Source organism: Heliangelus exortis, chromosome 15 (genome assembly GCF_036169615.1).
Source record: "Heliangelus exortis chromosome 15, bHelExo1.hap1, whole genome shotgun sequence".
Lineage (NCBI taxonomy): Eukaryota > Metazoa > Chordata > Aves > Apodiformes > Trochilidae > Heliangelus > Heliangelus exortis.
The window spans coordinates 11790468-11802810 of NC_092436.1; the positions used below are offsets into that span (position 1 = coordinate 11790468).

At 36.1% G+C, this 12343-nt stretch overlaps 1 protein-coding gene across 1 annotated transcript in view; it reads left to right on the top strand.

Moving 5' to 3' along the window:
- The window catches only part of DOCK2 (dedicator of cytokinesis 2), a 129106-nt gene that overhangs the window by 44003 nt on the left and 72760 nt on the right, over positions 1–12343 (top strand). Inside the window, exons 26-27 of the mRNA XM_071758480.1 lie at positions 3188–3336; positions 5681–5776. Of these exons, the coding sequence (XP_071614581.1) occupies positions 3188–3336; positions 5681–5776 (245 nt within the window). The remainder of the gene's footprint in view (positions 1–3187; positions 3337–5680; positions 5777–12343) is intronic.

The following is a 12343-nucleotide window of genomic DNA, read 5'->3' on the forward strand; positions in this document are numbered from 1 at the left end:
TATACTTGGCTGCAGTAGTGTGCTGTGAACATGCCATTCCTATTCTACATCCTTCCTTGCTGATGCTTGATTTGAATGGTCAGCTGCTGTATTGTGTGCTGACTTCAAGGTCAATGACAATGTTTGTCCTTCCCTGTGTCAGCACTTGGTTCCAGGAGACAAAAAGTATTTGCATCTTACAGTGCTATGAGTCTCTAGGTGACCTATGTCACTCCTTTCGGAGTCTTTTGTGTAAACTCTGAAATTTTAATTTAGATTAAACAGTGAAGAAAACATATACAGCTTTAAATTAAAGACTTCTGAGCTCAACCAAGACACCAGAAAAAAGTTAACTGGCGAATAATGATGAGGAAATACTTAATACAAAGATGTCTGCAGTTGCAAACAGATGTCCTTTGTGAGGAAGCATAGAGCTTTGAGCAGTGTCATCAGAAGTCTCTCCTTACTGAATAGTGTTCACAGGCTTGATTTTTAAGGCTTTGCTCTAAATTTGTATTCAGATGACACCTATGTCCTTATTAAACTGCGATGCCAGCTTTTATGTGGGCATGAAGCCATCGTAACAGATGGTTATGACTGCAGGCATGCCAGGGAATCAAGTGTAGTGTTTCCCAAGGGAGACAGAGTGGTGTTAGATCTTTTAGCTGCACATGGGAGGCAGCCAGGAATAAAACCCATCTTTGATCTTTGCTGAAGGAGATCCAAATGTCTTTTTTTAAAATGACATTATTGTATTAATGACTTGAAATTCAAATTTCACTTACCTGGTACAGAAGAAAGGATTCTTCTGAAGGCAAATGAGGCAAATAGAGGGCTAAAAAAACACAAACAAACAAACAAACCAGACCTTAAACTGAAAACATGAAACTGTGCTTAATCTTTCATCAAATTGAATTGGCTTGTCTTTATGCATAAAGATGTTTTCAGGGAACTTCTGACTGGCATGTGTCTTCTACCTTGGGGTAGATAAATACATAGAGTGATGTCTTTAGACAGACCTTGATGAAGTAAATGCTAGGTGGTCAACCTATATGTTGATGTCTTAGATGTTCAAAGACAGTTTGGGGCAGTACATGTTTTATTCTGTCTTCTAGGAAAAAGCCAGTCAGAAAGAACAGTTGTTTTTTTCCTGTGTTGGAACATTAAGGAAGAGTTTATCTGTCTTTGGAGATCTTATCACAACGTTTATCAAGCAAAAGAGCTGATAGTACTTAATAGATATCTGCCCCTCACCATGTCTGTCCCCGGTATGCCCTGAGCTTTCTTGGGTTGAGAAGGGGAGATGTGTATCTATGGATTTTATATACATCTTTTAAATACCTCTTGGGATGGTAGCTCAACCACTTCCCTAGGCAGGCTGTTGCAGTGCTTGATAACATTTGAGATGGTTTCTTCTCATTTTATCACTTTTCACTTGGGAAAATAAACTGAACCCCACCCTGTCCCAGCCTCATTTCAAGATGTTGTAGAGGAGAAGCTCTCCCCTCAGCTCTTGTCCTTCTTGGGCACCTGTGCACACTGCTGGCTCATATTCAGTTGGCTGTTGACCAAAACCTCCAGCTGGCTTTCTAAGCACTCTTACCCAGTCCTATAGCTTTGTGTGAGGCTGTTGTCATCCAGGTTCCAGGCCAACACTTGGCCTTGTTCAATCTCATACAATTGGCCTTGGCCCATCAATGCATCCTGTCCAGGTCCTGCTGCAGAGCCTTCCTACCCTTGAGCAGATCTCCCAGCTTAGTGCTGTCTGCAAACTTAATGAGGTTGCACACACTAGTGAATCCAATTCATCTAATATTACCACAGACAACTTTACTTTAGCTATTTATTGCCTTGATTGTTGTCTTTCACAATTTTCTTAATTTTTTCTCCTTTTTCCTAGCCAACAAGTTGCTGATGCTGTAGTGCTGTAGTATTATTATATAGAATTTATGAACCCAGTCAATACATTTTTCTTTGTCCCAAGATAGTAGGGGGATTTAGTACTATATGTAATTTTCTGGTGAAATGGTTTTAACAGGGCTTTTGTTTTTCTAGATTTTTTTTGCTTAGTTGAGTTCAGGTTTTTTTGTTTGTTTTGTTTTTTGCTTTTGGTTGTTCTGGGTTTTTTTGTTTGTGTTTGGGTGTTTTTTCAGAAACTGTGGTATGTGGTATTGAAGAAAATGTTGTCCGATTGTTAATAGAAATACTTTTCCAAAAAGTAAAGATAAGATTTTTAACCAGTAAGAAATCAGTTGAGTGACAATGAGTAAGAACTTTAGGTCACTGTCTATGACTGGAATGCTTTTGTGGTTTTATTCTGAGGTAGAACCTTTGAAGATATATTTAGCTCTGTTCTCTTCCCAGGTTATGTTTATAAATATAACAAATTGTTCAAGCATCTGCTCAGCATTATTCATGCTGTTGAGCTGCAAGCTGTTTAATTACATAGCAATGTACAAATTACTGCTTAAATTGTTGAGTAGAATGCAGTAAATTAGGAAGAAAAAAAATCTATATCTTTTATTTCTGGATAGACAGTGCCTTCATTGAAGTTATTTCAGATTTGTACGTCTTGTCCTGACATTTACCCTAAGCACATCTGTCTTCAAAAGTAAATGAACATATGAGATTGAAGTGTAACTTCCTAATTGTGTCAGCTTCATTAGATTTAAGTATGGATAAATGTATGCATAGCCCTTGCTCTCACAGGCTTGATAGACATTTTGTTAGTCTCTTCCTTGTCTGCAGTCTTTTATGTGTTTGTATATTTTGAAATGACACACAAAGTACAATTCCATTGCTGTTTCTGTCCTGTTTTCACAAAGAATAATTCAGTAAGCATAGTGTTTTTCTTATATTAAAACCCTGTCACTATTTAAACATAACTTAGTTCCAGGTGCTTTTGTATGTGAGGTGTATTATTTATCCCAAAGTGTTTGGGACAAGCTAAACAGCCTTCAGAATTTATCTATCGTAAATTATTTTTATCAGGAGGTTGTGTTTTTCATATATGAAAAAACAGTTGATTTAAAAAAAAAAATCACACAAGTTTAAGAATATGCCTGAGGCGTGACTGGAAAATCAACAGCACAATGTTGGAAGGGACTGTAGCTGTTAAAGCAGATTTTGTTTCACTGGTTGGAGGAGGGTTTACTCTCAAGTAGTATTTGATTTATATTTGTTCTTAAGGTAATTAATTTTATTTCAGAATGCAGAGACATTCTGCTTCCTGTGATTACAAAAGAGCTGAAAGAGTTACTGGAACAGAAGGATGATCAGCAGCTCCAGATCCAAGAGAAGAAGTACTGTGTGGAATTACTCAATAGCATCCTGGAGGTTCTCAGCTGTCAAGAGCCTGTAAGTACTGATGATGATGTAGCTGGCCCCAGTCTGTAGTAACCCTGAGCCAATTGAGTAGTAAATTATTGATGCTGATGAATCTCATTTAAATATTTAATACAAGTCAGTGGCAAATTGAACTTTTCTTCTATTTTTCATAAACTTGTGTTAAAGGGCAGTTGAGGTATTAGAAGTGAAGTACTAAAATCTGTGCTATTTTTTTACTCTTTAATTTTATATTCTTTAAATAGCTGGCTTCTGTTAATCACCATAGGATTATTAAAAGCAGACACTTTTTTTTTTTTTTTTTCCTTTTTCCTGGCAGGGGTTTCGGTGCTGTAGTTTTGGCTGATAAAGTTCAATGGAATAAATATTGAAATGATAAAGAGTATTATGACATCAAACTGAGTATCAAAGATATTGACACCAGCCAGTGTGGTGTGGTTGTCATGCCTGAGGGAATGGATGCTGTTCAGAGGGACCTGGATAAGCTCAAGAAATGAGCCTGTGTGAACCTCAAGAGGTCAACGAGGCCAAGTGCAAGCTCCTGCACATGGGCTGAAGCAACCTCTGGTGTCAGTACAGGCTGGGGGATGAAGGGATTGACAACAGCCATGTGGAACACAGCATGGGCTGGCATTGTATGCTCACAGCCTAGAAATACAACTGTATCCTGGGCTGCATCAGAAGAAATACAACCATACTTAAAGCTCAGAGCTGCATGTTGTAGAGAGGTTGTGGTGAACTTAGTGATATTTTTTCCTGTTTTAATTACAAGCACTTCCCTTTTGCCCGATTGCTACAACTTTTCATGCAGTTTGACAGCTCTGAAGAGGGTGACTTTGTTTCTAATCTGCCGTCCTATACTTCAGTATTTAGTGGATCAGAATGAGGTTTTTTACAGTGCTTACATGATTAAATATAATGGTCAACTCTTTCTCTTGTAATCAAACATAAAGTTTTGGTTAAGACTACAAGTGGAAGTGAGTTGTATAACCTTTTCCTCCTCTGTGCACCAAGTTGGTAATTGGCAGCAGTAAAGCATTTGACTGAATTACAGCAGATCTCAGGACTTCAGCAGAAGTGGATTTCAAAGGATTCAGTTAGGGAAATTGCATGTTCTAGGGCTAGTTCTGCAGCTCAAGTTCTGCAGACAATTTTCAGTCAGAAAAATGCATTATTATGATCTTTATCCTTGTATGTGTGCTTTTTGTGTCACAACTGACAGTTAAAGAACTGTGATGCCTAAGAAAGTCATCATGCTGGATCCTGGTTGGTATAGAGTTAATTTTTATTGTCGCAGCCCATGTGGTGCTGTGTTTTACATTTGTGATTAAAAAAAGGTGTTATCCAACCAGTGAAAATTTCAGTTATTGCTGACGAGTTCCTGCAAAGTCAAAGCCTTCTCTGTTTCTTGCTGTACCCCAAGCCAGGGAATAAATTAGAGTTGAGCAAAGTAAAAATTAGAGTTGAGCAAAGTAAGTTAGTTAGAGTTGAGTAAGTTAAAGTTTGGGAGGGGACATAGTTGGGACAGCTAAAAAGAATCAGCCAAAGAGGCATCTCTAAGTGGATATCTCAAGTACTGGTTGTGTAATGTAATCCTGAAGGAGCCATTCAGTTAGTCCACATTTGTCACTGTCCAAATAAATGAACAATCTACCGTATTCTGAAGTACATGGTTGACTCCAAGACAAGAAGTATTCTAGTTTTTGTCTCAAGCTTGCAGAAGTTTAAATAGAACATCAAAGATTAATCAAACACTAACTGCTATTGCCAAGCACAAATATTTTTAGAGAGACTTAAATTTTGTTTGGTTTGGATTTCCTATTAACTAATTTGTGGACCAAAGTGTGCCATCCATCCCAGCAAGGAATCTGAAGGCATTTGAGTTCTGTGAGAGAACTTGATACTGCTGACCTCCATAACCATCTGTGAGTTCTGATTGTTCCATTCCTTGGTCTTTTCAACAATAAAGACAAAGATTTATTTTTGACCATATTCCATGATATGGAATAATAGAATTATTGTTTTCCTTGGGTGTATTTATATCTAGTAGAAGTTGTTAATTTGCTTCTGAAAAGACCTATGTTTAACCAAATTGACTGCAGCCAAATGGTGAATTTCACTACAAACTCTCATCCTGGTACAGTGAAATATTGATACAAGAAAATGCCCCTTGAAAATGAGTATTTCACTGCCACTGCTGGAACTAAGGAGCAGTGTGAGCCAGGATAATTAGTGTCACTCTGTCACTGGGGTGCTTATATTACCCAACTTGAACCATCAGCATGGAAATATTTGATTTCTTCTTTCTTTCACAAGTGATAGGGTTTTCATACCAAACCTGTTTTTTCATTTACAGGACTCAACTTATCACCATATTGAAGAAATAATGCTGCAGTTACTGCGTACAGTGAACAGAACTGTTATTACCATGGGACGAGATGATCCCTTAATTGTGAGTACTATTTTAATCTATTTGCAGTGGTTTGAAAGTCATCAAATAGTTACTCTGAAAAAATGAAAATATATTACTTTTGGATTATTTTTTGTGGACTTTTTCTTGCAAAAGGTCAAAAGCTTTAGCCTCTCTCTTGTCCCTCTGTGCCACTCAAGTGTCTTTTGAAGCACAGTTTAATGCTCCATAATTTGTGCATTCTTTAAACAAACAAAAAAACAAACCAAACCAAACAAAAAACCCCCAAACACTAAATCTCATGTTGATTGCTATTTGCAAAAAGAAGAATGTTTTACAAACCTTCATAATAGGCACATTGAAAATACTGTTTCTACTAGCCTAAAGTCGATGTGTTAGAGTATAACTGGAAAAAAGCCCCACTATTTTGAAGAGCAGAGCTGTTTTCCAATTTTTCCACATGCTTTACTTTTTGGTGTGTTAGAGTTGCTATGGAACAGCTGCCATTCCTGACTATTTCTGGAGAGGGAAGGTCATACACTGTGTGCACAGGGTAAATATCTTGAGATGTGTTGGTACAGTGCCAGATTTTTCTGGAGATTCCATGATTTGGAAGGTATATTCAAGGGAAAATTCTGCAATTCAGATTTAAATATGCATCTTTTATGTACTACTTTAGATTTAGACTGTTGGTGAGAGCGTAAGCATATTGTGTTCAGTAGGAATTATGGCATTTGCCCTTCAGACTGTGTGCTTAAGAGAAGATGCATATTAATTGTTGGTCTTCAGAGACTGACTACTCTGCAAAATTGAGCAGCATTTATTTGATTATTGTGGTTACAAGAAGTACATTTCTTGGCTTTTTACAATGTGTTTTGTTTCCTTGTTCATTTCTATTGGAACACCGAAATAACAGTTCTAGATCATTGACAGTCAGGATGTCTCTGTTTCCTGATGATTTGTCTCCTAATTGAGTTCTTCAGAGCAGACATTTGCCAATGGTTGCTTCAGACCTGGTGGTAGATGCCTGCTGCAAGTTTCTGAAATTATATAATTAATTGTTAATCAGAACTCCAGTTAGTTGTAACTCTGTGTAACCTTCTGGTTTGTGGTCATATCAGGAAGAGGTTTTGAATGGGAAGTCAATGAGCCTTTGAGTTTTCTACAGTGATAAAAACTGATGTACTTGATGCAATGAATCTATTAAGGAGTATTTCTGAATACCATAAACTGTAAAGGAAGAAGCAAAATGAAGCTATAGTAATCCTGACAAAAAGACCGTTTTCATTAGGGAACATTAGGGTCCATAGGGTAACAAGCTGGTTACATTCGATAGAAATGGCTTGGAAAGTGTGGTTTGTGTGTTTTTTTTCTCCTCTCATTTACTGTAATTTGTTCAGTTGTTTTTCTCTGGAGAGAAAATCCAGTGGAAATTTAAAAATAAAAATTTCTGAATGCTGATAATGCTCATAAGCACCTATTCTAATGGGTATATACAGCATTTTAGAAGTTTTTCAAGGCACAATCCAAATGAAGAGTTCTCTAAAGCTGAGGCAAGGTCTCTCAACAAAGTGTTTTTACATGTAAGGAAACTCTTTGCAGTGAATAAAATAGTCTTTTCAGAAAGAACTGGCAAATTCAGACAAGTCCTTCAGAACATTCTATAGAAAGAACTCATTTAATACTCTGTGTACTACCTTTAATTCATGCAGTTAATTTGCATGTCTGCTTTGAAAGCTCTTTGGAGCTTACTGAAAGTTTAAATGTTTAATGTTTTTTAAAAAATGAAGCAGATATTCAGGAATTATGGGCTTTTGCATGTTAATTAGGTGAGCTAAAAGTGCTAAAATTGTGGTGAACTCTGCAAGTCCTGGTGGGACATAGAGAATAGCTGCAGTCAGATGAGATAGCTGATGCTTTATGGGATGTGATTGATGTTTGATACTGCACTACATCTGTTGTTTATTTCCAGGACAACAGAAGGTTACTGCTTAGATTGTGACTTCTTGTATTATCTTTCTGAATATTGGAAGTACTGTTCTTATCTTCTGGTGTGTCCTTTTGAAATGTTGTGAAAATGAATGGCAATTCTATTTTATACTGGAAAAAAAAAATGGTTACACTTTACAGGACCTATAATGCTTTGCAAGTTTAAGTGTCTTTCACCTGATAGAGTCCTGGATTTTTTTATAGCCAAGTTGATTTCCTTTTTGGCAGCTAATTGCAGAGAAGAGGTTAAAAAGCTTTTCAGTTTAAGTTGCCTTAATCTTTTCTTGCTGCAAGGCCAGTTGAATCTAAGGAAGGTGCTGCCTTGTATTCCCTTTTAACAGCAAGCTGTGAGCTTTGTTCAGGTAATCACTGGAAAGAGTCAAGCTTAGAAGGATGTAATCCCTTCAGAAAAAGGTGTTGGTGATGAGAAGGTAATTTGGCTCTTTGCAACTGCTGCAGGGCAGATTTAAATGCCACTCTTGCCTTCCTTGTGATGTGTCGGCAGTTGAAGGCTTTATCAGCTGCTTGGTTATTTTCACCATATTAAAAAAAAGCCTTGACAGTTTGTAGTTAGAAGAGTTTGTGAACTTGTACTACAGAGGGACAAGTTTACTGTCTGAAGTTGCCCATTCAAGCTTTATTTTGACTACTTTATAAAATTTAGATTTTTAAAGTATTTCATGATGGAGTGAAGTCCTGCTACAGTAATTATTGAAATCAAAAGAAGAGAAGCATGGAGAATACAGAAGAACTTGGTTCTGGCCTTGCCTTGGCTAGGTAAACAAAAATATAATAAAACCACTGTATGTGTTTTAAAGCTTTCCTTTGATATGCCCAAACTTGATTTTCTTCAAAATATCAGTTTAGCATGATGAAAAGAGTGTGGTTATTCTACAAAGGAAAAAAATTAAACCATGTTTATATAAGATATTGTACAAATAAAGACTGATAAAAAGACAACTGTGATTATCTGTTAGCCAGAGCTACTCTAGGTAGCAATGCTTTGCAAAAAAAGTTTACTCTTTGGGGAAATAACAAGCAGAGAAATTATTTTGCTTAGCTGCCAGGGTTGGAGGATACGATAAATTCAAATATGCATACAGTATAGCTAAAAGTCAAGAGCTTTTCTATTTGGTATTCAAATCGAAATCCTTCCTGTTTCTAACTAAAAAAGCTACACAATTATTCCATGAAAGAACGATTTACAAAATTCCTATTATTTTTATTTTTCCAAAGAAAAATAATATAGTGTTTTGGTTGGGGGTTTTTGTAATCTGGATTTTTTTTTTTTATTAATTGACTACTGACAGCTACAGAAAAATTAAATTTTTTTTGCAAAACATATCATCACATTTCAAGAGTCTAGAAATTTATAAAATATATCACGTGATACATTTCATTAGGAATTTGTATCTAAGCTAGCATAATTAGCAGACACTGTGCTTTTTCAAAAGAGCTGTAGTGTATGAAACTGGAAAAAGCTCTACAGGAACTGTTGCTACGTGACAGAAGTCAGTGTTTTATGCATACATTCTGAATTTTTAAAGAAAGTTAGGTTGGCTTCATAAAACAGCAGTTTCAAATGCAGGAAATTTGGAATATGCCATGTTCTGTGCAATCTTTTATAAATAGCATACTGTCTGTAGTTGTCATTTAAATATGTTCTTCAGAGAAGCCTGTAGTATTTTGTATGCAAGTACTGGTATTCAAGTAGCTGGTTTGGGTTTTTTGTTGTTGGTGGTTTGCAGAGTTTTTTGGTTAGTTTTTGTGTTTTTTGTTTTGTGGGATGTTTTGGGTTGATTTTTTTTTTTTTTTTAACTTAAGAGCTTGTCTAATGCTTATTTCCTACTCACAGTGCTGGTTTTAGGCATTACACAATTTATATCAGGGAAATTGTTATAGCCTATTATTGTCCTATGTAGTCCTATTACATTCTATCAATTATCAATTTCTATTGCTTTTCCCATCTTGAAATAAGAACTCACAGTGTGTATTTGGTGTTTTATTTTTTATATGAATCAATAATTATGAAACCATTTGAAAAATATTAATAAAACAAAAAGCAACACTAGCTGAATTTTTACTTAGTTCAGGTTCCAAGTTATTAATTTTTAGGTCCTTTGTGTTACAAAGTTCTATATTAGAACTAAACAAAACTGACTTAGCAGTCTTGCCTAATGACTGTGGTGATAGAGACCATGCCTGCCACTTTCCTGCTCATCTTTTAATGCATTAAGTAGCCTTTTCCTCCCATCTTGTCTTTAAAATTTTATGCAGAAGGCCTATTGAGTATGATGCACTGTGGAGAAAACTGGGTATGATGACTTCATGCCTTTAGGAAGTCCTGTTGTATTGTGAAACTACCTTAGCCATTTTTAAGAGTACTTTACTTCTGGCAGACTTTGTTCATCATGCTTGTTGTTCAGGGTAGTCAAAGACTGCCAAGAAGAAAGAGAGTTATGGATCTGTTACAGATAAGCCTTCTGTTTGGATCCTAGATATTTGTTTTACAAGTTGGCCTGCTGTTGCTACTACTGCTGTCTCAAGAAAAATTTCCTTTGTTGTACTGAAGTGCTGAAGCAGAGAACTCTAGGAGCAAACTTTCTGAAGCACAGTGCTTTAGCAGCACAAGTAATTTTGTATTTTTTTCCAAGAAAAGCAGATGCTTTGCAAAGGGTGAATTTAAAAACCTTGGATTTTGAGACTAGGCTGTAAGACAAGTGAATCTTCTAAAACTGCAGAACTGGGAGATGAGTCATCTGGCTTAGCCAGCTTAAATGTTTCCCTGCTGCTCTGTGTGCTTGTCTTGAGAAGAAAATTTAGTATCCATGTGTGGATAATCCATATTTTACTGGTTGAGTAAGAGCTGAAAAACAACTGATGGAGAAGTATGGAAAACAAGAAATAATTTTGACTGGGACAAGAAAGATGAAAAGCTGACTTGAGTTCTGAATTAGATCAGGATTGCACATTGACACATAAAACCTGTAATTGTTTAAATCAGTGGATTTCAGTTTTTCAGAACTATTGATGTTAAGGTCATAAGACAGACTTGGAGCCTTACCTACAGCTATCTTCAGTTGCAATTTCTTCAACTAAATAGAGTATTTCTGTTGTTGCATAATATTATTGACCCCAGGAATTAATTGATGCTATGTGTTGTCAACCAAAATGCTTTGATTTGTTTAAGTTCCATAATCTGCATTCTTGGAAAATATATTGAAAGCATCATAATCGTTATTGTGAAACCAGAGAGATAAAAATGAGCTTTTTTGTGCTTATTAGCAAAAAGAAGAAAAGGTTGCTTTCATATAATAACAAGTTATTGAAAAATCAGTTCACTACAGTAAAACTTTTACTCTTGTTGGCATTGCCTATTATTTTACCTTTACAACAGAAGTTATTAATTTTAAAATATTCCAATTCACAACAAATGTTGACACACTAATAAATCTAGCATTATATCAATTAGAGACACTGATGCAAAATAGGAATGCTGTGGCTTGCCAGCATAGGTAGTACATGGATTTGAGTGTAATATATGTATGACATGTTTTGATGCAATAATTTGTTACCTTCTGTACCCACAAACTGAAGAGCTTTTCTGTCACAGTAGAGCCATCCCTTTGGTAGTAAGAACTCATATAAGGCTTTTCTTCTTAAAAGCTTCTAAAACAATGATTATTTTGTGCCTGTCATTTCTGTGCTGACTGAACTTAACACGGAGCTTTTTTTGAACTCTGTCTTTTAGAATTTTGGTAAATTAAGCCTTGTCACACAGCATCCTCTCCTCTAAATGAAGACTAGTTTTATTAAAAAATCTTTATTCTTTCAGACACAATTATTCTGCAAAATCATCTTCAGTGTGTTTTTTAATATGTAGTTAACCCTAAAAATCAAATGAACAAAGATATGTACAAAATGTGTACAGGCATTTTAAACTAACATAGCATAATTAATAAAATATGATGTAAGAAATAGGATCCAGGGGTTAATCTATTGAATACCCTGGCATTTGAACTCATTAACCAGTGTCGCTTCCAAGAAAATGTCTGCAGTACATTCCACTAGAAGAAGACATTATTCAGCCTTTAAAGTGTGCCCTTCAATCTTGCTTTAGAAAACCTTTCCTCTTCTGCCCCTTTATATGAAAGGTGACCATGTTTTTATGAGCAAGATAATAGTATTATCAACCCTTAATTGGGTTACATGGCTATCCCTGGACTAGCTTGTAACTCAGCTCTTTTTAAGGAAAGAAACAGCTACATTGGAATCTGGTAAAATCTGAGGCATTGTTTCCAGTTTTAGGCTTCCAGGTAGATGGCAACACATGAGCTAACTGAATCATGGTCCAGAGGGAGGCCACCAAAGATGATGGTGGGCTGTAGCACGTGGCATGAGGTGAGGCAAATTGGATTTTTCTGTCTCTAGGAAGTGAAGGCTTTGGTTAGATGTCTGATAACCTGTCTAATTCTTCCTGAAGGGGTGTATTTGGATGGGGTCAGATGTAGAGGCCATAAGCTAGAATATCGGAAATTCAGATCATACATTAGAAGAAAATTTTGGAACAGGTTGCCCTGAGGAGTGAGTTGTGGATTATTTTCTTTGGAAATACTTATA